General features: G+C 42.7%; 2 protein-coding genes across 6 annotated transcripts in view; one reads left to right on the top strand and one right to left on the bottom strand.

Moving 5' to 3' along the window:
• Positions 1 to 21,794, bottom strand: part of LOC119850075 (heat shock transcription factor 2 binding protein) — a 96,486-nt gene extending 74,692 nt beyond the window's left edge. For 3 of the 5 annotated variants that reach the window (XM_043506582.1, XM_038387773.2, XM_043506580.1), the window contains exons 1-3: positions 21,636 to 21,794; positions 16,498 to 16,648; positions 9,170 to 9,273 (exon numbers count right to left, since the gene is read on the bottom strand). In XM_043506582.1, coding sequence (XP_043362517.1) covers positions 9,170 to 9,273; positions 16,498 to 16,648; positions 21,636 to 21,671 — 291 coding nt within the window. In that variant the 5' untranslated portion in view covers positions 21,672 to 21,794. Of the gene's footprint in view, positions 1 to 9,169; positions 9,274 to 11,796; positions 11,932 to 16,497; positions 16,649 to 20,805; positions 20,963 to 21,168; positions 21,424 to 21,635 lie in introns of those variants that run through there. The other 2 variants (XM_043506575.1, XM_043506587.1) reach the window with 2 other exon arrangements.
• A 697-nt stretch (positions 21,795 to 22,491) lies between these two features.
• RRP1B (ribosomal RNA processing 1B) overlaps positions 22,492 to 26,257 on the top strand; it is a 35,685-nt gene continuing 31,919 nt past the window's right edge. Inside the window, exon 1 of the mRNA XM_038374579.2 lies at positions 22,492 to 26,192. Coding sequence (XP_038230507.1) covers positions 25,964 to 26,192 — 229 coding nt within the window. The 5' untranslated portion in view covers positions 22,492 to 25,963. The remainder of the gene's footprint in view (positions 26,193 to 26,257) is intronic.

The following is a 26,257-nucleotide window of genomic DNA, read 5'->3' as shown; positions in this document are numbered from 1 at the left end:
GATTAAGACAGGATCCCTAGAGCGCTAAGCTCTAGGCCTGATGTTTGGGATGGCCTTCAAACTTAGGACCACAGATCACTGGGCTCCAAAGATCTGTCATCCATGGTGTAGGAGCAGCAGTCCCATCCCAGGTCTGTCTGCTTCAGTGCTGGGTTAACTGGTTTTGTGCTTGGCTCACTCTGCCATAGATCAGCACAGAGAACACAGCACTTAATTGGTAAATTCAACAAGACCTGGAAGTATTTTGGAGTGGCAAATGTTTCTCGCAGCCATATGGGAGGTTGGCAGAAAGAGGAACATGAACTGAAGATACTCCCAGGTCGCATTTAGTCTTAAAATTAATCCTTACTTCCTAATCAGACAGAATTGCCTGACCAGATAAGAAAGAAGTAAGTCATGAGCAGACCACAAAGAAAACCAAGAGGTATCAATATCCTAAAAAAACCTTCCAGATTGAGGCCTCAAAGGGACTAAATATAAACCTTCCAAAAATCACACTAAATAATGAACAATGGTTCAAGGAAAGAGAGAGCAGAGCTTCCAACACTTGTGAAGATATTCTGAGCATTGTGATTTGGGGGCAGTTTTTGCAGCTACTTGTAAATAAACAAACAGTCATATGCACCTTAGGATTTCATACTTGCAGCCTGCAGCTTTTGCTTTGGCAGCCTGTGATACAGACAGCAGTATAGCTGCTGCAGGCAATTCCTGAGCACACCTGGCCACTCAATGGGGAACAGAGCATATGCAACACTGAGGGGAATGTCTGCACTGCAATTATACAGATAACTCAGGCTTGGGCTAAGGGGCTGTTTATTTGTGGTACAGATGTTCAGGCTCAAGCTGGAGCCCAGGCTCTTGAACCCTGTGGGATTGGAGGGTCCCAGAGCTCAGGCTGCCCAAGCCCAACATCTACACCACACTTAAACAGCCCCTTTGCCAGAGTCAGCTAGCACGGGCCAGCTGCCAGCTTTTAATTGTAGTGTAGACATACCCAGAGAAGGCTTCTCACTCTGAAGTAGGGAGCAACCGTCTCCCACCCTCCATTACCACTACAAAGCAAACTTAATTTAGACGGGGGGGATCCCTGCAGGACAGCCCTACTCCCAGAATAGGAGCTTTTCCTGCAGGCTGGGGTGGGGGGGCACTTGCTGAGGCCTAAAAGGGAGGAGGGAGCTGGGGCACTGCTAGAGTATAGGATGGGAGTTGGAGGGGCACTGCTGGAGTCTGATGAGGAGTGAGGGGTATGGGCTTCTGGGCCACTCAGACTATCCCAACATGTGCAGTGCTAGACAGGCTGGGGAAGTGACATCAGGACTGGGGTGTCGGGAACTGAAACAGGGAGATGGAGGTGGCGGGGGGGGAGCTGTACCACACCTCTCGGAGAGTGCCTTGGGCAGAGGGAGTAGGGGCCAGTAAAGAAAAGGATACCAATTGAAGAGTTAAAAAGGGGGAAAGTACAGTCCATGTCAGAAGGAAGCATCCTGTTTGTGTGGGTGCCTTGTGTGTTTCCCATCCTGACACCGGCACACATATAAGGGCAGGGGGAGGGGGAGTATGTTTTCTTAATAAGTTTGAGTATAGAAAAAAAAAACCCAAACATATGATTTAAAAAAAAAACCCACCAAACCAAACCAAACCAAACCAAAAACACCATACTCAGGATTTCAAAGCTAAGGATCTCAATTTTGGGGGGTTGTCTCAATTTTTGAAGTTGTGGGGTTGAAAATACTGAAAGAGTTAAAGTCACCTAAAGATAAGATGCTACTACATGGTACCCCCACACATCCACAATGCTTTGCAGATTCATACTTTATTGTTAGAAGTGATTACTTTAATTAGATCTCTCAGGTCACATAATTGGTCGTTTAAAAATCTATTTTGTTGATATTTTCCTATGTCCACATCTAGCTGCCTACATCACATCTTACAGCCACCCTTGTGTTGATTACATTTACTGTCAGTGGGAAATGCAACATATGATTCACTGTTTTGCAAATGAAATGTATTGAGCAGATTTTTCAGCATCAATCCACAATATATTCTTCTGTTACTGTAGTCTACTCAATAGAGTTACACTAATTACTGATACCAAAGAATCTGGGACTTCTGTTGCTTGGTAAATAAATAGTTTTTGGAAATTTTTCTGTGTGTACTATAAGCAGTCAGTTATTAAAACCGGTCATTAAAATCTTGTTAATTTAAAAATGAGTTTGTTGAATTTACTCTCTTTTCTCTAAACTCAACATCAGATCCATTAGCTTCTTTGACACCAGCTTGCAACAAGTCTTCTGCTCAAATACACTGAACCTTCTTCCTATCCCTCTTCTTTTCCGTATTACATTTATTCACTGTTTGCATTTTGCACTTGGGAAGGAAAATGCTGATGTTGATTAATAAGACATAATTTTGGTAATGTCATAAATGGATAAGCCTGTCAGGATGCAAAGCCACAGCAAAAAAATCAAACAGTGGAACTGTTCATAAACATCATCATAGCAAATGAATGAAAACCAGACCCCGCAAAAAACACACTAACAACCCTCCAAGAAGCAAGTCTACTATGGGTGCACACCACTGACTACTTATTGTGCTATGCAACATCTTCCAAGAAGGGTCAAACTTCATGACTATGACAGTGATAAACTACCTAACTAGAAAGTGATTAGTTAAGAAGACAGTAGTGAACCAAAGATTACATTTATGCTTCCAATTTTGCTCAGGTTCAGAGGGTGTTTTAATTTCCTAAAGAAGTTATTGTTAGGGACCGAGACGTAGGCAGTTTGGCCTACTAGTCAGAGCAGGAGTCAGGTCTAGTGGGCAAAGCAGGTATCCAGCTTGGGGAACGAAACCGAGGTCAGCACCAGAGTCAACTGCCAGTTACCAGAGCCAGAGGTCAAGCCAGAGTCAGAACCAGTAATCAAAGCTGAGGTCAGATGCCAAATGCCAGCGCCAAGGGTCAAGCCGGAGTCAGGGTCAGAGCCAGGACTGATCACTGAGAATTGGAGGTGAGGCACAAAGGTAGAAGGAGAGGCAAGGATCAAGCACGGAGCAGGAGCACAAGAGGAAACAGGAGCTAAGGCAGGGATAAGGCAGGAACCAGGAGCAGAGCAGGAACAAGGTTGGGTGCAGTAAGCAGGCACAAGCAGGGTGCAATGCAGCCACAACCACCTTGCAACCACAAGGACACCACCTTATTATCAGACAAACTTCCTGTTCCTCCTCCTGATGGAAGTGGGCGATCCTCCAACCTGAGCTCCCATAGGTGGTGCCTTGGCTGAGGCTACAGCCCTAGTAGCTTCTCAGCACACCAGGTTTCAGTAGCCATTGGGTGGAGGTCAGAATGGTGCAGCTGTCTAGGGATTCCCAGGGCCTGGGTTCAAGACTTGGGATGTCACAGTTACCTAGGTTTGTGAAGAAACAGTAGAATACAAAAGATTATTCATTCTTGACCAAGAAAAGAGTATTAATATTATCAACAAGGAGGAAGGAATGCAAGCCAAAATAGGGAAAAAACAGGTTAAAGAATATTCAGAAAAGCAGGATGTATTCAAGTCAGTAGGACCTGATGAAATTCATCCTAGGATGCTTATGGAACTAGTTGAAGCAATCTCAGAACCACTGGCAATTATCTTTGAGAGGCTGAGATCCCAGAAGACTATGGTACCTTTCTTTAAAAAAGGGAACAAAGAGGACCCGGGGAATTATAAACCAATCAACCTAATCTGACACTTGGAAAGATACTGGAACAAATTATTAAACAATCAGTTGATATGCATCTGGAGGATAACAGGATTATCCAAGGAACAGCCAACACGGATTTGTCAAAAACAAATGATGCCAAACCAACCTCATTTCCTTCTTTGACAGGGTTACTGGTCTATTGAATAGGGGGAAGCTCTAGATGTGATATATCTTGATTTTAGTAAGACTTTTGACACAATCCCCCATGACATTTTCATAAGCAAACAGGGAAATGTAGTCTAGATGAAATTACTATAAGGCATGGCCAAAATGCACCTCATGAGCCGCATGCGGCTCTTTAAGAGTTTGAGTGTGGCTCACAGAGCTGCAGCACCGCTGGAGGAGCCAAGGCTCAGGGCTGCAGCCCCACCAGGAAGAGCCAGTGCACAGCTCTGCAGCCCTGCTGGGAAGAGCCGGTGCTTGGGAGTCCAGCCCTGCAGGAGGTGCCCAGGTCAGGGTTTCAGCTGCACATGCCCATTATAACAGAAAATTGCTTCAAGTAATGCTGTGTGGACCTCCTTGCTTGGGTTCTTCCCACATTCTGCACAACACATACTGTGTTTACTGTTCATAAGTCAGATTTCAATAGTTTCAGATTTAAGTGTTAACCCTCCGTTACTTTCGTAGATGACGATGACATCTTCAAATTGTAAGAAACGCAAGTATGAAGAAAACTGAAGTTTCAAGTCAGAATGTGGGGGGAAGATTTTGCATTCACTGTTAAATGTGGCAAACTCCTGTGCCTTACTTGCAGTGCATCGCTCACTCACTACAAAGTGAGCAACTTGAAACCTCGCTACAAAATAATCATAATAACTTTTTGTCTAAATACCCTCCTGAATCAGAATTAAGGAAGAACAAGCTAACCGCATTAAAATCACGACTGAACAGTCAACAGACACTACTTTCTGTGTTCAGTAAGGAAGCTGACACAATGACCAAAGCTAGTTTTGTTAGGTCATGGAATATCGCTTGTGCTAAATGTCCATATTGTGATAGAGAATTTGTTAAGAAGAATTGTGCCCAAGTGGTTGCAATTTCAGATCCAAGTAACACAAAACTTGAACAACGAATAAAGCAAATTCCAATTTCACACGACCCTATGGAGAGAGAGATCTCCCAGATCAGTGCTAATGTTCCAAGCAAGATCATAGATGCAAAATGATCTAAAGAATTCTGTAGCATTCCACCTGTCCACGATACACAAGATAGACCACAATGAGCTGTATTTGTTTGCTATGGATGTAATTGTGAAAGAAGGAATGTTGGAATTAGTGGCGCTAAAGAAACAACTCATGGTGTTGACATAAAGAACGCACTTGACAAAGCATTTACAAATGCCGATGTACCACTGGATAAACTTGTCAGTGTAGCAATGGATGGAGCACCTGCAATGGTGGGGGAAAACGTAGGCCTTATCAGGCTCTTGAAAAGCAATCCCAAATTTCCAGAGTTTCTCCCTGTTCATTTTATCATCCATTGTGAACATCTCACAGGCAGATACTTCAAGTACAAAAATATAATAAAAATGGTCCTAGAATTTGTCAATTTCATCTGCTCAAATGGGAGAACTCATCAACAGTTCAAAAATTTGAAGAACTGGATCTTGAAGACAAACCTAATGACGTCTCTTTCTACTGTATTGTGAGGTAGTTATCAACCAGCAATGTCTTAAATAGGTTTATGGAACTGCTGGAGCCTTTCAATGCTTTCCTTAAAGAAAAGGAAAAGTCCTATCCACAACTGAAAAATGAGCAATGGATGCAGAATCTGGTGTTTTTCGCTGATACTATGCGGCATCTGCAAACTCTCAATGTGGCACTCCAAGGAAAGGATAAGACTATTTCTGACCTAACTCAGACAGTATTCAGCTGCCAGAACAAGTTAAAGCTTCTGCAAAGCAATATAGTGTCAAGAGACTTCAACCACTTTTCCCATCTCAAGAGTAAGGTAAAAATATTCCCTGAAATTGAAGTAGAAGATCACAAACACAAGGAATACAGAGGTAAATTACAAGGATTGCTTGATACTTTCAGGCCAGGTTTGAAGATTTGGAAAAACTGGGATCCTGCTTTGCTTTTCTTGTAAACCCTTTCATGGTTGATGTGATCAACTATGGCTCTCCGATTCCCAAAACCGTGGTTACAGAAACATCTGCTGTAGAAATGGAACTACTGGAACTTCAGGAGGACTAAGGTCTAAAGATAATGAAAAAATCACAGTCTACAATTGAGTTCAAGAAGCAAGTGCCAGGAATGAAGTATCCTCAACTCAAGAAGACTAGTGTGCGGCTCATTTCAATTTTCAGCACAACATACTGCTGTAAATTGCTGTACTCCATGATGAAGTTCGTAAAATCGAAACATCATGCAGCCCTTACTAATCAACATCTGACTGAGCTCCTCCGTACTGCCTTGACAACATATTAACCACTTTCCAAAGACTTATGACCAGGATGGAGACCCACAAGTTCTGTAGCTCTAACAGTAATTAGCTGTGATACATTAAGTAGGATGTTACTATTTTAGAAAATTTATGTGTAAAGGTTGTGCATGTCTTGTGGCTCTCGAACTTCTGAAGATTATCGGATGTGGCTCAGAGGGTCAGAAAGTTTGGCCACCCTGGTCTAGATTTACTTGGTCCTGCCACAATACAGGGGGCTGGACTTGATGACTTCTTGAGATTCCTTCCAGCCCCACATTTCTACGATTCTACGATTACCTATCCATAAATTCCGGGTAATTTGTTTTTCTTTTACATCCATACCAATGAATCACCAGTCTGTTTTCAGATAGCTTGATGAACATGCAGAAAACAATTTAGTACATTCACAAACACGACTACACCTTTTAACTTGTTCCCAGACTGACACCACTATCACTGCTACTAAACAGCGTCAACTGAAAGAGTATTTTGGATAATGACATGCAAATAAGTAGACAATTATAATACTATACATATATCCATCAGGATCCCAAAGACTTTCAAAACCTATACATACCAACACCACTGCACACACAGTTTTTGACTGGAAGGCAACCAGCACATACTGCACAACAATGAAGATGAGAGTGAAAGCTTTGGCCAAGAACACCAGGGAAACTCCTACTCTTATTAAATGTGCCATAATTTATTTTAAGGTCTTATCTGAAAGAGAGCACACACAGTGAACAGGACGGCACTCAGTTTATCAAGTTTGTAAGAGTGAAGGGTTGAATCCATTATGTCAGGATTTGAGTCAGTGGCATTAAGATGTGTAGGTATTTCAGATCTGATGCTTAGACCACTGAGAAATGGACCAGAATAGCTACAGCAGAATAAGCTACAGTAACTCCTCACTTAACGCTGTAGTTATGTTCCTGAAAAATGCAACTTTAAGTGAAAGCATGTTAAACAAATCCAATTTTCCCATAAGATTTCATGTAAATGTGGGGGGTTAGGTTCCAAGGAAATTTTGGGGGGGCAGACAAAAGGCATTATATACTGTTACTGTGATTGGGAAGTTCCCTGGCTTACCCCACCACAGGCACAGCCCACTGCAGGCAAGGCCGCTAGGAAGCACCTTTGCAGTAGCAGTGGCAGCTTACCCGGAGAAGAACAGGCGCTGACTTTGCTGGGGGATGCTCCAAGCCCGCCTCTTTCCGTCCCCGCTCCACTCCAGGCCCAACTCTTCCCACCCCAACTCCACCTCTTCTCTGGAACACGCCACATCCCCGCTCCTTCCCCGCCCCCAGAAAGTCCTAAGTGCCACCAAACAGCTGTTAGGCAGCGCTTAGGACTTTCTGGGACAGAGGGGGAGGCGTGGAGATGCAGCACTTCCCTGCTCCTACCCCTCTCTCCCAGAAAGTCCTAAACACCGGGGAAGCGCTGGGAGGGAAGGGGAGGAGGCGGAGAAGAGGAACTTGTGCAATGCTCCCTTGTAAAGTTGCTGCTCTTCCACAAAATCTTACATACAGTGTTCAGAGCAGGCAGCCAAACGATGTTATAAGAGAGCATTGCACAACTTTAAACAAGCATGTTCCCTAATTGAGCAGCGACGTAACTTTGAAACAACATGAAGCGGGAGGACGTTAAGTGAGGAGTTACTTTATTCTACAATTGCTCCCCCGTGGACATTCTTATTCTGGAGTAAGAATGCTTTTTTCTGATTTAGCTTAATCCATTTTGGAAGCAGATCAAGATAAGCTGGAAAAAGGCACTCTTTTTGTGGAACAAGAGTATCCACACCAAGAGCTATTCTGGAATAGCTACTGCACTTTAAATTCACACCCTACATTATTGTAGATAATCTTCCCTATGTAGTCAATCCCTAAGTCACTTTCTGAAGTCAAGCATTTACTTTGCTTGAGAATGTCTCTATGCAGTATTGCAACTATAGTTAGATCTAGAGTTTTACTCGGGTACAGCTAGTGGTACATGACATGACAGCAGGAGAAATGAGAACAGTGGCCAAAAAGAAATACTGTATTAAAAACAAAAAATACACACAGCTTAAGTCAGCCCAGATGGGAGAAGGTTTCATTTTGTGCACAGCAATACCTGTGTTATATTCCATGTATTTTTCCTTTTGAAACAGACACATTATAGAAATGTTATATTAAATTCAAGGGACTAATTCCTCCAAACAGCTCTTGATGTCAACTATCAGAAAAGATTTTGCAACAAGCTTTACAAACACCCAAGTAGAGTGTTTCTCAATCTTGATACAAAGAGCACATTTATATAGATTTGCAGTGCTGTGTGTTAAACCAGATTCAAAATGAGTCAAACAATCTAAAAAAAAATTAAGGAAATTCATATTTAGGGATAAAACTGTCCTAAATTCATCCTGTGACACATAACAATTGCGGCACACACAATATAAAAAATCTAATTATTTTTAACCCATATAGACTATGCAATACATACATATGTAACAGAGACAATCCCTTTATTATACCAATTCAGTTGTAATTTTATGTTTGAAAAAAAGGAGAGATCTCTGAACACAATTATCAAACGTATTTAGTTTTCCCCCAACTCCATTTGGGAATAATACGTAATTAGTTATTTTAGAGACATTTATGACAAGAGGTAAATAAATTCAGAGAGAAGTGTGAATTTGTTTCCCTTTAAGATTTCAGCTTCAAATAATTATTAGTTCTGCAGCCATGTTTCAATTTACTACTTTTATCATATGGATCATTCTGTTCTAGAACAATCTTTCATACAAAAAGTATTAAGGCTAGAACTTTTAGGTGCATAATTTACATATTATTTGGTTATATGAACTCAGTGCCCAACAGTTTTCCAGGTTGTCCAGAAGCCATATACTGAAGAGATATTATATCTTGCAAGGTTCAAGTGCTGAACTAGTATTTCCCTGCACTTCTTACTAAAATTCAAACATACAGATCATAGCTTACTTTTTTGTGAACAAATGTACCTTTTTCTCCCTCATGCAATCTGATTGGGCTGTTTCCAGACGGGCTTTGAAGTGTTCACAATCCATTCTCACCTGCTCTAGTTCTTGTTCTCTTTTCCCCATGTCTGCAAAATATAATTTGAACAAATTAAACAATAAGAAGTTACAAGCAGCTACCTTACACTAAGCATGAAGATTCTGCCAAATGTAATATGAAAAGTCTGCTTTAATATTTGATTGTGTCAGGCCTCCTCCTTGTGGCCAACTGGGACTATAACCATGTATCACATTATTAAACAATTATTACAAAAAATCTATTAAATTAACATGAAGTTTTTGATTTAAACCAGGAAATACATGAGAATTCACCATGAAGGATCAAATCTCTCATACTTGACCACAACAGGGCACAGTAAGCTATGTTGAAATTGAACTCCCTTTTGCTCAGAACATTATCTTTATTTTTAATGTCGTTAATTTTCTATTTTTTATTAGTTTTTATGATCTACAGATTATCTGAAATCTTTGCCCTCACTTTTAGTGGCAAAGATGAGGAAAATACCAACACCAACTAGAAGTAAATATTGATTTAATCTATGGGGTATGAAGTATGTGAACAATTTAAAAATGTAGTACAAGCACTCCAAATGTATTAATGTTTGTAGAACACTAGATAAATGCTAAGCATATATTTATAGTGCTGTCGAAAACTGATCCATGATTGCTTTAAAAAAGAAAAAAGAAAAAAAGTTAAATAAGAGAAATTGATCTCCAGATTTATTAGAAATATAGTTTTATTTAAAGTGCTTTGCTGTAATAAATAGAAATCAAGTGAAAATTATTGTAATACTAATAAATCAGGAGATTAGACCCATGCCACTTCAAACTAGCCTGCAACACTAGGTGGGCAGTCTTCATAGGACAGTTTCACCCACTGCAATCTACAGAATGAGAGACCAGGACTCCTCTCTGAACCACATACAGTACCACTTAGTCAACTTAGTAATCACTTTAAATATTAATTTATCTTATATTTGAACAACAACCTGAAATTCTGAAGGGAAAAAATTAATTTTAAAAACTTCATCCAGTGCCTTCTCACAATTCCCCTCATGTGCTCAGAAGGACAGACTAGTTCTCCCACAATTCACTGGGAAAGAACAAAGTGGCTCCAGAGGTGAGGCCGGCAATTACAGGCCGGCAAACAGGTTGAAACTATAGTAAAGAACAAAATTGTCAGACACATAAATGAACATAATTTGTTGGGGAATAGTCAACATGTCTCATCAATCAACTAGAATTCTTTTAAGGGGTCAACAAGCATGTGGACAAGGGGGGATCCAATGGATATAGTGTACTTAGATTTTCAGAAAGCCTTTGACAAGGTCCCTCACCAAAAGCTCTTAAGCAAAGTAAGCAATCATGGGATAAGAGGGAAGGTTCTCTCATGGACTGGTAACTGGTTAAAAAGTAGAAAACAAAGGATAGGAATAAATGGTCCATTTTCAGAATGAAGAGAGGTAAATAGTGGTGTCCCACAGGGGTCTGTACTGAGCCCAGTCCTATATAACATATTCATAAATGATCTAGAAAAAGGGGTAAAACAGTGAGGTGGCAAAATTTGCAGATAATAAAATACTACTCAAGATAGTGACGTTCCATGAAGACTGCGAAGAGCTACAAAAGGATTTCTCAAAACTGGGTGACTGGGCAACAAAATCGCAAATGAAATTCAATGTTGATAAATGCAAAGTAATGCACATTGGAAAACATAATCCCAACTTTACATATAAAATGATGGGGTCTAAATTAACTGTTACCACTCCAGAACGAGATCTTGGAGTCATTGTGGATAATTCTCTGAAAACATCCACTCAATGTGCAGCGGCAGACAAAAAAGCAAACACAATATTGGGCATCATTAAAAAAGGGATAGATAGTAAGCCAGAAAATATCATATTGCCTCTATATAAATCCATGGTTCGCCCACATCTTGAACACTGCATGCAGATGTGGTCACCCCATCTCCAAAAATATATATTGGAATGGGAAAAGGAAGATTCAGAAAAGGGCAACAAAAATGATTAGGGGTATGGAACAGCTTCCATATGAGGAGAGATTAATAAGACTGGGACTTTTCATCTTGGATAAGAGAAGACTAAAGGGGGATATGATAGAGGTCTATAAAATCATGACTGATGTGGAGAAAGTAAATAAGGAAGTGTTATTTATTCCTTCTCATAACACAAGAACTAGGTGCCACCAAATGAAAATATGCAGCAGGTTTAAAACAAACAAAGGAAGTATTTTTTCATAAAACGCACAGTCAACCTGTGGAACTCTTTGCTAGAGGATGTTGTGAAGACCAAGACTATAACAGGGCTCAAAAAAGAACTAGATACATTCATGGAGGATAGGTCCATCAATGGCTATTAGCCAGGATGGGCAGGGATAGTGTCATTGCCTCTGGGGCACCTGGCATTGGCCACTATCGGAAGACAGGATGCTGGGCTAGATGGATCTTTGGTCTGACCCAGTATGGCCATTCTTATGTTCTTAAAGTGGTTCTATTTACTGCCACACAAAGAAAGAATTTCTCTTAGGAGCAGGGTAACTGCCCTGCTACAGTATGTAACCATCGTACTTACCCTACAGTAGCTGTGATTCTTCGAAATGTTGCAGTCAGTATGGATCCTATTGTAAGTGCACATGCCCCTCCTGCACCCAAGCTCGGAATGTTTTCTGAACAGCAGTGACTATTAGGGCTACATATGCCCTTGTGCCTCCTTATCATAGAATCATAGAATATCAGGGTTGGAAGGGACCCCAGAAGGTCATCTAGTCCAACCCCCTGCTCAAAGCAGGACCAAGTCCCAGTTAAATCATCCCAGCCAGGGCTTTGTCAAGCCTGACCTTAAAAACCTCTAAGGAAGGAGATTCTACCACCTCCCTAGGTAACGCATTCCAGTGTTTCACCACCCTCTTAGTGAAAAAGTTTTTCCTAATATCCAATCTAAACCTCCCCCATTGCAACTTGAGACCATTACTCCTCGTTCTGTCATCTGCTACCATTGAGAACAGTCTAGAGCCATCCTCTTTGAAACCCCCTTTCAGGTAGTTGAAAGCAGCTATCAAATCCCCCCTCATTCTTCTCTTCTGCAGACTAAACAATCCCAGCTCCCTCAGCCTCTCCTCATAAGTCATGTGCTCTACACCCCTAATCATTTTCGTTGCCCTTCGTTGTACTCTTTCCAATTTATCCACATCCTTCCTGTAGTGTGGGGCCCAAAACTGGACACAGTACTCCAGATGAGGCCTCACCAGTGTCGAATAGAGGGGAACGATCACGTCCCTCGATCTGCTCGCTATGCCCCTACTTATACATCCCAAAATGCCATTGGCCTTCTTGGCAACAAGGGCACACTGCTGACTCATATCCAGCTTCTCGTCCACTGTCACCCCTAGGTCCTTTTCCGCAGAACTGCTGCCGAGCCATTCGGTCCCTAGTCTGTAGTGGTGCATTGGATTCTTCCATCCTAAGTGCAGGACCCTGCACTTATCCTTATTGAACCTCATTAGATTTCTTTTGGCCCAATCCTCCAATTTGTCTAGGTCCTTCTGTATCCTATCCCTCCCCTCCAGCGTATCTACCACTCCTCCCAGTTTAGTATCATCCGCAAATTTGCTGAGAGTGCAATCCACACCATCCTCCAGATCATTTATGAAGATATTGAACAAAACGGGCCCCAGGACCGACCCCTGGGGCACTCCACTTGACACCGGCTGCCAACTAGACATGGAGCCATTGATCACTACCCGTTGAGCCCGACAATCTAGCCAGCTTTCTACCCACCTTATAGTGCATTCATCCAGCCCATACTTCCTTAACTTGCTGACAAGAATGCTGTCGGAGACCGTGTCAAAAGCTTTGCTAAAGTCAAGAAACAATACATCCACTGCTTTCCCTTCATCCACAGAACCAGTAATCTCATCATAAAAGGCGATTAGATTAGTCAGGCATGACCTTCCCTTGGTGAATCCATGCTGACTGTTCCTGATCACTTTCCTCTCCTCTAAGTGCTTCAGGATTGATTCTTTGAGGACCTGCTCCATGATTTTTCCAGGGACTGAGGTGAGGCTGACCGGTCTGTAGTTCCCAGGATCCTCCTTCTTCCCTTTTTTAAAGATGGGCACTACATTAGCCTTTTTCCAGTCATCCGGGACTTCCCCCGTTCGCCACGAGTTTTCAAAGATAATGGCCAAGGGCTCTGCAATCACAGCCGCCAATTCCCTCAGCACTCTCGGATGCAATTCGTCCGGCCCCATGGACTTGTGCACGTCCAGCTTTTCTAAATAGTCCCTAACCACCTCTATCTCTACAGAGGGCTGGCCATCTCTTCCCCATTTTGTGTTGCCCAGCACAGCAGTCTGGGAGCTGACCTTGTTAGTGAAAACAGAAGCAAAAAAAGCATTGAGTACATTAGCTTTTTCCACATCCTCTGTCACTAGCTTGCCTCCCTCATTCAGTAAGGGGCCCACACTTTCCTTGGCTTTCTTCTTGTTGCCAACATACCTGAAGAAACCCTTCTTGTTACTCTTATGCTCATGCACAAGGGCAGACTGGGTGCAATTCTCTCTCAGTTCCCTAGCAACTCAAAGCCTGTGCTGCTGAGGACTCTGACAAGCAGGGAAAGAGGGCAGATTATGGCATCATCTCAAGAAACCAGTTACTGTAGGGTAAATAGCTATTCTTTCTTCTACGAGTATGTGCCAGCATGGATCTTACTGTACATGACTGGCAACAGTATCTTCTCCAGATGGTATGAATGAGGAGTATCAGCTGTATCAGTCAAATCAAAATTAGAGTACTGCTCTCCCAAATTTGGAATAATGCTTGACAAATATAAGGCAATTGCTCTATGTAGCTGTCTTGCAGATTTCTGATATTGGCACATTTCAGAAGCAGGCCGAAGATGTTGTTTGAGTTCTGATGGAGTGAGCCTTGATATTTGGTGGGGGAGGTACACCAGCCAACTGGTAACACGTCAAGACACTTTGTGTTATCCAGTTTGACAAACTTTCCGATGAAACAACCAGCTGTAGTCAAAACTGATTAGAGGACATTTTGAAAATTTTATTCCTGTCAATATAATTTCAAGGAGCTCTGGATACATCCAGATTGTGTAGCTTCTTCTCCCCTTGTCTTGAGTGTTGTTTTGGGAAGAACACAGGTAAATTAAAGGATTGACTTAAATGGAATTCAGAAACCATTTTGGGTATGAATCTTCATAAGGTCCCACTACCACATTGACTGCGTGAAACAATGTGTATGGAGGTTCAGCCATGTGTGCCTGAAGCTCGCTCACTCTGCTGACTAAAAGATTGTTTTGAGAGATGGTGGATGGAGCACAGTAGGAAAGAGGCTCAAAAGCGGGGGTGCACTCTGTAAGTTTTAGGAGAATAACATTGAGGTCCCACGCTGAAATAAGTTCTCTGGCCAGTAAGCTTACATTAGGCCAGTGGTGGACAACCTGCGGCCCATCAGGGTAATCTGATTGCGGGCCACGAGACATTTTGCTGACATTGACCGTCTGCAGGCATAGGCCCGCTCAGCTCCCAGTGGCCACTGTTTCGCAGTTCCAAGCTAATGGGAGCTGCGGGAGGCGGCAGGCCACAGGGACATTTTCCAGAAGTACAGCTAGGAAAAGGGACAGAGAATATAACTGAAACTTGTCAATGTCTCTTGTTGTGAGCTGCCAACGATTAACTCATCATCTGGCCATAGACAGATGTGGATGACCCTCTTTCTCAGGTGCACTGCTGCCATCACCACAGTTAGGCATTTTCTGAAGTCTCTTAGTGACGTGAAGAGCCGGAATAACAATACCTTATACTGTTGGTGAGTAGGACCCACTGTAAATCTCAGGTACTTCCTGTGGGCCGGGTAGATGGTGGCTATGTGGAAGTCTGTCTTGTGAGTTGAGAGCACAGAACCGAACTTGAGCCTGAAGAGATGAAATAATGGAGGCAAGCATTACAATCCTAAATCTGAGGCAGTGTACATATTTGTTTGGTCTCCTCAGATGTAGGACAGGACAAAGACCCCATTTTCTTCTTTATAATAAGGAAGTATTACAAGCAGATGCCTCTACCCCCATACTCTTGCAGCACCTTCTCTGTGGCTTCTGAGAGACTTCTTTCTGTAACAGGCACTCGCAAGAAGGGTCCCTGAAGAGAGACAGTAAAAGGAAGTAGGTTAGAGGCAAAAAATGAAAGTGGATGGGGTAGCAGTGAGCAATGATGTTTAACACCCATTTGTCAACAGTAATCTCTGGCCACACCCCTAGGAAGGGGGTAAAGCATTTTCTGAAGATCAACTCTGGATTGCTCTTGATGAGGCTCCCGACACTCCCATCAAACCTGCTGCCCCTGAGAGGGATTCGGGTGCATGATGGAGGATGATGGGTCTCTTCTGGAATAAGAAGCTGTTTCCTGGATGGTTATTCTGCTTGGCAGTTATGCAGGAAGGATAGCATTCTTTGTCGTGTCGGAGCTGATATTGGAACAGCTTTTAGTGTGGTACTGGAGAATAGTTTACTACTGACCTCAGCAGAGCTCTGGAATCTTTAAAGGAGTGGAGCACTTCATCCATCGTTACTGAAGTACTTCGTCTCCTTGAAGTCTTTTATAGAAGTTTGTACTTCTTTCGGAATACCAGGTATCTGCAACTAAGAGGCATGTAGGTGTAATGGCCATGACCATGGATCCGGCAGCCATCTACGATGCATCCACAGAAACTGGCAGCACCATCTTTACTACTATTTGGCCTTCTTTGATGGTCTCCCTCAGTTCTTCTCCACAGCTGTTGGAGCTTGGATAGGAAAGGGGTTACCCTCTGCCATCTCAAAAAAACTGTATTTTGCAAACAAAGCCTAGTAGTTTGTGATATAAAGTTGAAGGGAAGCAGATAGATATGCCTTATGTTCAAAAAGGTCCAATTTCTTTGGAGCCTCATCTTCCGTTGCACTTCTCTCATGGTTTTCAATGCAGAATGAGTTTCTTCCTGTCCCAATCTCTCTTCCTTTCTGTCTTTTAATAGGAAAACAGCAGCTTGCGTGAGTAAAAGATTTTGTCTTCAGTTAACTAATTAAAAATTTTTTAAAAATTTAATTGATTGACATATGTCTAGTTAATTCTGAAATTTTGAAAAACACCAGGGTTATCCTTTAACAAAATATTTAAGCAGAATGTGTCAACAAAAATCTATAGCCATTTGTATATACCGGGCTGTGTTTGTTCTAAACAGTGTTGGAAGTATTTATGATTGCTGCTAACATGGTGCAACTCACTTGTTTCAATAACATCCAATTTCCGGAAGCTCTCCAAGACATCTCCATTCAGTATTCGAGGTAGGAAGTCTCGTATCTGCATCACTTCAGTTGTCAGTCTCTCCAAATCTCTCTTTCTGACTTTAACAAATTCCTCTTTGGTCTCAGCCTTCTGAAACATGGAACAGACCACAGATATCTTTGTTACTCTGCAATATTCTCTAATTTGTATTCTAGTAACATATCCTTCCTTCTCTCCCACAAATGCATCTCCCTCCATTCGATAGCTCTTCAGAAATATAGAATTTTATTTTGAAAGGAAATGTTATCTAGTGGTCTTTTAAAGCATGGGACTTTGAAAATAGCAAGTGTCATACACATGCTGAACTACTGTCTTTAGAATGACCTAAGGCTTATGCTGTACCTTTCAAATTTTTAAATGAACTCAAAAGTTTTCTGAAGCCCCCAACAATGTTGCTAAATTATAATAGTTCTTCTACTGGAAATATTTCTATTCACCACAAAAGAACAATTAAATTTTAAAAATTCTTAAATTAACATTCATGATGAACCAAAAACACACAGAAGCAATTAAATTCCAAGTTAAGACCAGTAAGAGTCATGTAATTCCTCTTCTTGTACCTAACTATTGCTACAGCATCCATTTCAACTCTGCAGCCTGAGGAAATTAGCTCTGGTTTAAAAAAAACCCATGATTTAAAAAAAAAAAAACTCAATGCCAAAATAAAGTGAGGACTCAGCTCTAATCTCAGAGGTGAAGGTGCACATTGCACGGTCTTGAAAACTGTACTGTACATTCACGAATTATCACTAAGAGCTTCAGTTTTCTTTGTCTTCAATATCTGTTCTCCAACATGCTTTCAAAAGACAGGATTGCAAAATTTCAAAGTGATATTTTGCTTATTTCAACCACCAATCCAATTATAATGTTTATGTTACATCCAGCAACTAAACTGGGTGCTAAACAAACCCCACAAATACAATTTTTCACCCTAGAATGAAGCAACATATTTCTTACTCTCTTCTGCTTTGATCACTTTGTATTATATGTGTCTACTTTTTTTCTTACAATCCTGTCTATTTCCACAAGTCTCTCTTGTGGTGTCTCTCTCTCCTCTTATTTCCCCTTTTTATTTAAATTCTGCTCCTTTTAGGGGGGACAGAAAGGAACATCATCCCAGGAACCTTAATTTCCCCTCTTCTCCCTCTCCAAGAACCTTGCATTATGGGGACTACCTCACCTACCAAAAAGGACACAAAATTAGACATATGTTGAAATCCCCAATCTTTATTTGATGTGTACACTATTAGAACCCCTCCAAAACTAGTCAGAAATGTTCATATAGTAACCCTGAAAAATGTGCAAATAGATAGGCAACTGATTATCATCTCTTGCCTTGCAAATCCACCTGTCCTAATAGCTGCGTGCCCACACTGGTCAGTTAATTTTTAAAGTAAGCCAGTAACTACCATGCTGGCAAAAAACCTCTAGTGAAAACAGCTCCCCTCAAACCTGTTAAACTTCCTTCTGAAGAAGAGCTCTGTTTAAGCTCAAAAACGTGTCTCTCTCATCAACAGAAGTTGGTGCAATAAAAGATATTACCTCACTCAATTTGTCTCTAATATCCTGGGACCAGCATGACTGCAACACTGCACACAAACTTCCTTCAGTCAGCCACAAGGGGTTGCTAAAGAACTATACATGTAGCCTTTTCCCTAAAGTCCTGAGCTGTCTCTGCAACTTTCCCACCTCTAGGTGGATGGGGGAATGAGGGTCATTCCAAGTATGCACTGCCACTAAACTATCAGAACAACACCTATGGCATTTGTATTTCTCCCACACCTTTTCTATTATTTACTCTCCCTTCTTGTGTGAACCTTAATACACTATAAAAGCACTATACTGAGGAGTATTATTCTCTCTACTTTTTTATTTTATTTTAAGCACAGTTGAGGAAACTTGGTCACTTAATTCAAGTGATCTGTTCAACATCACATAACTTTTGGAAGAACTGGGAAGAGATAGAACTGGGTTATGTCTGACTAGTAACTTTTGTTATGTGCAGCAATGTGGTAGCTGTATTGGTCCCAGGATATTAGAGAAACAAGGTGGGTGAGATAACATCTTTTATCTTGCTTCCTCCTCTTTCTCTTCTCTTTGTATGCTTCCCTTAATTTTTACTTCTCATTTTGTTTGTTTCTTTTGCAGTTCCCCACCACCACCACTTCAAAAACACACCTGTGCTGTCTTAACAAAATCCCAGCTGTTCTGGTTCAGGCAACAGAGTGAAAATGAAAATATTAAAGTAAGATTCTTTACATAGATTGTGGCACCTTAGAGACTAACAAATTTATTTGAGTATAAGCTTTCGTGAGCTACAGCTCACTTCATCGGATGCATTTGGTGGAAAATACAGAGGCATCCGATGAAGTGAGCTGTAGCTCACGAAAGCTTATGCTCAAATAAATGTGTTAGTCTCTAAGGTGCCACAAGTACTCCTTTTCTTTTTGCGAATACAGACTAACACGGCTGCTACTCTGAAACTTTCTTTTTGCGAATCTATGTAAAGTTTCAGAGTAGCAGCCGTGTTAGTCTGTATTCGCAAAAAGAAAAGGAGTACTTGTGGCACCTTAGAGACTAACAAATTTATTAGAGCATAAGCTTTCGTGAGCTACAGCTCACTTCATCGGATGCATTTGGTGGAAAAAACAGAGGAGAGATTTATATACACACACACAGAGAACATGAAACAATGGGTTTACCATACACACTGTAAGGAGAGTGATCACTTAAGATAAGCCATCACCAGCAGCGGGGGGGGGGGGGGGGGGGGGGGGGGGGGGGGAGGAAAACCTTTCATGGTGACAAGCAAGGTAGGCTAATTCCAGCAGTTAACAAGAATATCAGAGGAACAGTGGGGGATGGGGTGGGGGGGAGAAATACCATGGGAAAATAGTTTTACTTTGTGTAATGACTCATCCATTCCCAGTCTCCATTCAAGCCGAAGTTAATTGTATCCAGTTTGCAAATTAATTCCAATTCAGCAGTCTCTCGTTGGAGTCTGTTTTTGAAGCTTTTTTGTTGAAGGATAGCCACTCTTAGGTCTGTGATCGAGTGACCAAAGAGATTGAAGTGTTCTCCAACTGGTTTTTGAATGTTATAATTCTTGACATCTGATTTGTGTCCATTCATTCTTTTACGTAGAGAGACAAGGTGGGTGAAGTAATATCTTTTATTGGACCAACTTCTTTTGGTGAGGAAGACAAGTTTTGGAGCTCTTCTTCAGGTCGGTGTAAGCTCAAAAACTCATCTCTCTCACCAAAAGAAGTTGGCCCAATAAAAGATATTACCTCAACCACCTTGTTTCTCTAATATCCTGGGACCAATACGGCTACCACACCACTGCACATAACAATAAGTAATTAGTCAGATATAACCCCCAGTTCTATCTATTCCCACTTCTTCCAAAAGTTATGTGATGTTGAATAGATCACTTGAATTAAGTGACCAAGTTTCCTCAACTGTGTTTAAAATAAAATAAAGAAGTAGAGAGAATAATATTCCTCAGTATAGTGCTTTTATAGTGCATTTAGGTTCACACAAATATATACTACAGATTGCAAATTGAAGTTTTATTTCTTTGCATCTATCAGCAGAAGTCCTCCCAAGCTCACGTCTCACAGCAGAAGTCACTGTGACAGCATTTAATGTATTTAACATGCCCTGGTTTTCTAAGGGTACATCCACACAGCAAACCTGATCAACACAGGTGTTCTGAGAAAAAAAAACACACAACAACAACACACCACAAACATTATTCTGGAAAGTATTAGCAGGAGTGTTGTAAGCAAGACCTAAGAAGTAATTATTCTGCTCTACTCCACGCTGATTAGGCCTCAACTGGAGTCTTGTGTTCAGTTCTGGGCACCACATTTCAGCAAAGATGTGGACAAACTGGAGAAAATCCAGAGAAGAGCAACAAAAATGATTAAAGGTCTAGAAAACATGACCTATGAGGGAGGATTGAAAAAACTGGATTTGTTTAGTCTGGAGAAAAGATAGAGTGGGGACATGATAACGGTTTTCAACTACATAAAAAGTTGTTACAAGAAGGAGGAAGAAAAATTGTTCTCCTTAACCTCTGAGGATAGGACAAGAAGCAATGGCCTTAAATTGCAGCAAGGGCAGTCTAGGGTGGACATCAGGAAAAACTTCCTGTCAGGGTGGTTAAGCCCTGGAATAAATTGCCTAGGGAGGCTGGAGATTCCACAACATTAGAGATTTGTAAAAGCAGGTTGGACAAACACCTGTCAGGGATGGTCTAGATAATGCTTAGTCTGGCCGTGAGTGCAGAGGACTAAACCAGATGATCTCTTGAGGTCCCTTCCAGTTCCACAATTTTTAACGCCACAGCAGGAGCCTGAGCCTTTAGACCTGGGCTACGAGTCTCGCTGCCAGGGGATCCTGCTTGCTGTATACGCAAAAAGAAAAGGAGTACCTGTGGCACCTTAGAGACTAACAAATTTATTAGAGCATAAGCTTTCGTGAGCTACAGCTCACTTCATCGGATGCATTTGCTTATGCTCTAATAAATTTGTTAGTCTCTAAGGTGCCACGGGTACTCCTTTTCTTTTTGCGAATACAGACTAACACGGCTGCTACTCTGAAACCTGCTTGCTGTATAGTTGTACCCAAGGGTACCACAGCCAGCGTGGACTGCAAGCAGAGCAGCGTCAACTGGCCAATCCTACAAATCTGACCCTCAGCCTTTAAACAAGCTGTAGGCAACTCCCGTGCAGGAGCCGCCCTGCAACATTTCTCTCCACCTTTTAAATTCACTTCCACCGCCTAGGCAGTCAGGCCACTGGGCAGACTGTTTATCCAGCCTTTCTCTCAGCGCCCACGGGCCTCCCCGCACTGCACAGCCTGGGGAAGGGCGCTGCTCCCCCGCCTACACCTGGGGACACGCCCCGGCCCCGCCGCTTTGTGGGCGGGAGGCCTAGGCCGGGCCCCGCGCTGCCACCTCCCCGGAGGAGGGCGCGCGGGGGGGGGGGGCGGATGCCCAGGGGTTCGTGGGGGGAGGGGGCCGCTGATGCGAGGGGCCGCGCGGGAAGACGGGTGGCGCCGCCCGCTCTACCTGCCCGTCCCCTGCGGGGCGCGCGCTCCGCTTCATAGCGCCGGCCTCAGCGCGAGGAACTCAGCAGCGCCGCCACCCACCACGCGTCTCCGCGCCACGTGACACCCCCCCCCCCCGCCTCGCCTAGGCGAGGGGCGGAGCCTGGCGGCTGATGGGCTGAGTTGGAACCGCGGTCGCGTGGGGAGCGGGCCCGCTGGGGGCGGGGCTTTCATTGCTCGTCCTGGCTTCGCAGCCTCTCCGTCATTAAGGGGCGGGGCAGAGAGGGCATCCCCTACCTGGGCTGCTCCTGAGCGGGTGGAGCCCCGCCCCCGTTGGCCTGGGCTGGCCCGGTAGCTGCGCGAGCACGTGTTTGGGGAGCAGACGGTGCGCAACGCGGGCCAATCAAGGGGGAGCGTTTGAAGGGGGTTAGTCTAAGGACCTGCCCTATTGCTAGTGCCCGACCCGTTGTGCCTGGGCTGGGAGCTGGGTACAGACGCTGCTGCTGCTGCTGCGTGGGCAGGGATTGCTGTGGGGCTGGTTTTTAAGGGGCTACTGATGCCCATGAAGGTTTCAGCTCCAAAGGAACAAACAGGCGAGCGGGAGTTTTAAAAACTGGCAGTTTAGCTAGTAACAATAAAGTGAAGTTAATAGGAAGAGGAATGAAATCAGGCAACTTGGATTTTCTGCAAAGTGCAACTCCTTGATGCCCATTGCACACATAGGGAGTGCCAATGCCATAGTGAATCAGGTCTCTGGCCCTGCTAGTCCAGTATCGTCTCTGGGCGGCACAAAATACTTAAGAGCAAAGTGTAAGAGCACTTGCAGTAGGGAGATGTGGGATGACCTGCCCTGTCCCACATTACTAGAGACTAGGATGAGCACTAGCTAAAAAATTGGTTTAAACATCAGATTTAATATTCTTTAAAAAAAATAATATTCTTGATATAATTGTCCATCAATCTCTTTTATTTTACTAAGTTCTTGGTCTCAAAGACATCCTGTAGCAATGAGATCTAGAGTCTAATTATATACTCTGTGGAAAAGTATTTCCCTTTATTGGTTTTTGAATTTCCCATTTCTAAACTTCATTGGATGTTCCTTTGTACTTGTGTTAGGAGACAGGCAAAACAGATGGGTCTTGTCTAGCTTCTCTATTTTATGTACTTTTGATGTCTCCTTTTTTAAAATAAAAAAATCGCCATCTTTTAAATCTCTCTTCACATGAGAATTTTCCCATATCTCTAGCTATTCTCCTCATCCTTTTCTGAACACCCCTCTAGTTCTACAATATCCTTTTTGAGATGGGGTAACTAATATTCATACAATATTCTAGATGAGGCCACACTACTTTGATTGATATGAAGGCATTATAATATTCTATTAGTCACTATCCCATTCCTTGTGCATCCTAACATTTTGATTTTTTTTTAAATGCTGCAGCACATTGAGCCAAGGGCTTCATTGTGCTGTTCAGAGTGATGCCCAGGTCCTTGTCCGGGGTTGAGAGAGAAAACTAGAGCTCTATAAGATGTATAAGATAATTTTTCCCTTCAGTATATATTACTTGCATTTATCAATACTGAATTTTATTCACCATCATGTTGCCTATTTGTCTAGCTTGTTGATGTCTCTCCGAAGTTCCTCACAGTCCTCTCTGTTCCTGACTAACCTAAATAACTTTGTCATTGCAACTTTTACACCTCACTTCTCACCACTATCTAATACTACAGGGCCTACTCTGGAATTCTGAGGCACCCTGTTAACTTTTTACAGTAAGGAAAATCAACTAATCCTACTCTTTGCTTACTTTCTCCTAACCAATTTTTGATCCATAACAATGCTTTGCCTCGTATCCCGTGACGGCTTAGCTTCTTATAGTCTTTTGTGTGGGACTTTGTCAAAGGCCTGTTTGGACATCTAAATAAATTGTTGTCTGGTTCTCCTTTATCCACTACTTTACTGATGTATTCAAAGAATTGTAAGAAATTAGTGAGACATTATTTTCCTGTGTAGAAACCATGCTGGTTAGACCCAGTTATCATACCATGACCTTCCAAGTGTTTTGTTTGTTTTTTTAATCGTTTCAAATAATTTGTCCAGGTATAGATGTAAGTCTTACTGGTCTGTAATTCCCCAGATCACCATTACAGCCTTTTTAAAATATAGTTACAACACTGGGCTTAATGGAGGAATCACAGAAACGGTTAAGATGTTTTAAGCATAAAGCTTAAGCATGAGAGAGGTCAAACAGACACTGTCAATTTGCAATTTGGTCAGTTTTAAAGAAATTAAATGTGGTTTAATTAATACACTTACCCCTGAATACTGCCTCTACTCTTTGTGATTTTACTATCATAGTTTCCTATCCCTTAAAAATACTTTTCTCTTTCCTGTTGTTTGTGAAAAATTTACACAGACAACAGGGAAACAAGACTCTCATCCTGTTTGTATTTTACATAGCTGGCCTCTTGTGCCTGCATGGAGTTCCACTGGTCTCTATGGGAACCACATGGGGACAGGGATCTAACCCTGTGGAACAGCCTGTAGGATGGAGCCTTAAGTATTGTCAAATCCACAAAGTAAGCAAGCTGAAAAAAATGTTTATTCCTCTATCATTTCTAGTAATCTTAGATATTACTTGTAACTATAGTAGATATAAATAGTTTCAAACAGAAGTGTGAATTTAAAATTGATTGTGTGCCTTGAAGTAGAAGGTAGTCACAAGGTCTGGATAAAAGTCAGAATTTACTCTTTTTTACAAGCATTTAGTACTACAACTTTAGATGGGCCCCAATCCTGTAGCTAGGTCCAGCCACACAGAATTTATTGTAGGATGAAGTCCCTGAATGAATAAATAAAATACTCATTATTAGCTTTAATTTGGCAAGAGACATTTTTGAGCAAAGTAACTTCCAAAACTGATCTATCGCCCCCAAATAAATTAACTAATTAAATAAGGTAAATATTCAAAGCATTTTGCAGACATTTTCTTTTTTCATGTACTTGCATAGCGTCTATGACATGATATCTGGAAGATCAGAAAAAGTAAGTAATCTGAAAGAGAAAATCAGACGTATGTGCGGTTGAAAGAACGTAGAAAGAATTAGCGTGTCAAGTGTGGCTTCCCTGTTTTTGCAAGCAAAAGTCTGCATTGTAACAAATTATGAACTGTTGTCCAGATCCTCAGAGGTTTCTAGGTGCCTAACTACCTGGGCCTGTGTGTTTTGGATTCTGTGGGCTGACAATATATTGCAGTATTTTATGAGAATAGAAGAACAGATCCAGGCAGTTGCTCCTTGATTTGGCATTATAACTGCGTACACAGACTCTGTTTTCCATATAACATTTTGAAGTTAATTGTGTAACTTCACTGTGTAATTGCAAAGTAGGAAGCACAGTCTTGTGGTTAAGGCACTACACTAGTATTTAGGGGTTCTAAATTCAGCTCGAGTCCCTCCCACAAACTTTTTACATGATTTTGCAAAATTCAAGACCCCCCGACCATGAAAACTTTTCTGTCTGGGTGATGCCCACTCCAATAGTTGGATCCAGGAAGGCATGACTCACCTGCATTGATCCATTCGTAGCAATTGCCTATGTTCTTTGCTGCCTCACATCCCCATTTGTAAAATGGAAATAATACTACTTGTGTACTTTAATGGGAGTTGGTGGTGCTGGTCAGAGCAGTTGATACAAAGCAAAGAGATGACTAGTAGGTTTAAAATAAACATTAGAATTGTAGGGGAACGCTTTTTGTTAAAGAGGGGCTTTCCGATTTCTGTCAAAAACCTTAAAGCATTCACTTCTCACCTGTGGGGTTTGTTTGCCTGGATTTTTCAGTCCATATTTACTAATCCCTGAAGCTGTTTTTCCTAATCTAGGGTTTCAAGCAATGCAGTACCCAGTGGGCCGGGATGGGGGGCGGAGCGAGGTAGTGCTTTATATACTGAGAAGCATCTGTGTCCAGCAAAAGGACGGGGGGACTTTGGGCACCGCTTCTACGGAAGCCATGGGGGTTGGGGTCGTTAAAATGTACATAGTGCCTTGCTACCAGCTACAATTTGCGGCGGGTGGGCCAGGGAACGCTCAGTGTTGCAACAGTGGCCTGGCAGGGCCCTAAACGTTGGTGCTCTTCCCGCACCGCGGAGCAGCAGAGCCTACCAGCGCAGAACAGCCTCGGGGGTCCCCACAGCAAACCAAGCCGCTGTAGTGGCGCAAACTGCACATTTTCCCAGCAGGCGGAAGCACCTGTCCAAGCGACTACTAGCCCTTTAAGAGCAGAACCCTCCCCGGAGAGACCTGCAACTTTTGCGACGGAGAGCGCTTGTGACGCAATCAGCGGGCGTTCGATGGAACGCGTCAGCCGGTTCCAGCGGGCCGGCGGGAGGGACGCCTTTTACCCAGCCGCGGAGGGGGATGGTGGAGCAGAGACCATGGCTCCTGCCGCCGCCGCCGCCGCCGCGCAGCCGCCCGAGATCCAATTCGCGCAGAGATTGGCCGCCAACGAGAAGCGGAGCCGGGACCGGGCGGTGAAGAAGCTGCGCGGCTACATCAGCCTCAGGACCCAGAGCCCGGCGGGTAAAGGCTGGGGGAGGCGCGTGGTGCTGGGGCGGGCAGCCGAGTGGTGGGGGCAGTAGCAACTC

Source organism: Dermochelys coriacea, chromosome 1 (assembly GCF_009764565.3).
Source record: "Dermochelys coriacea isolate rDerCor1 chromosome 1, rDerCor1.pri.v4, whole genome shotgun sequence".
Taxonomy (NCBI): Eukaryota; Metazoa; Chordata; order Testudines; family Dermochelyidae; genus Dermochelys; species Dermochelys coriacea.
The sequence above is the reverse complement of the archived record's forward strand: the minus strand, read 5'-3'. Positions and strand labels throughout refer to the sequence as shown.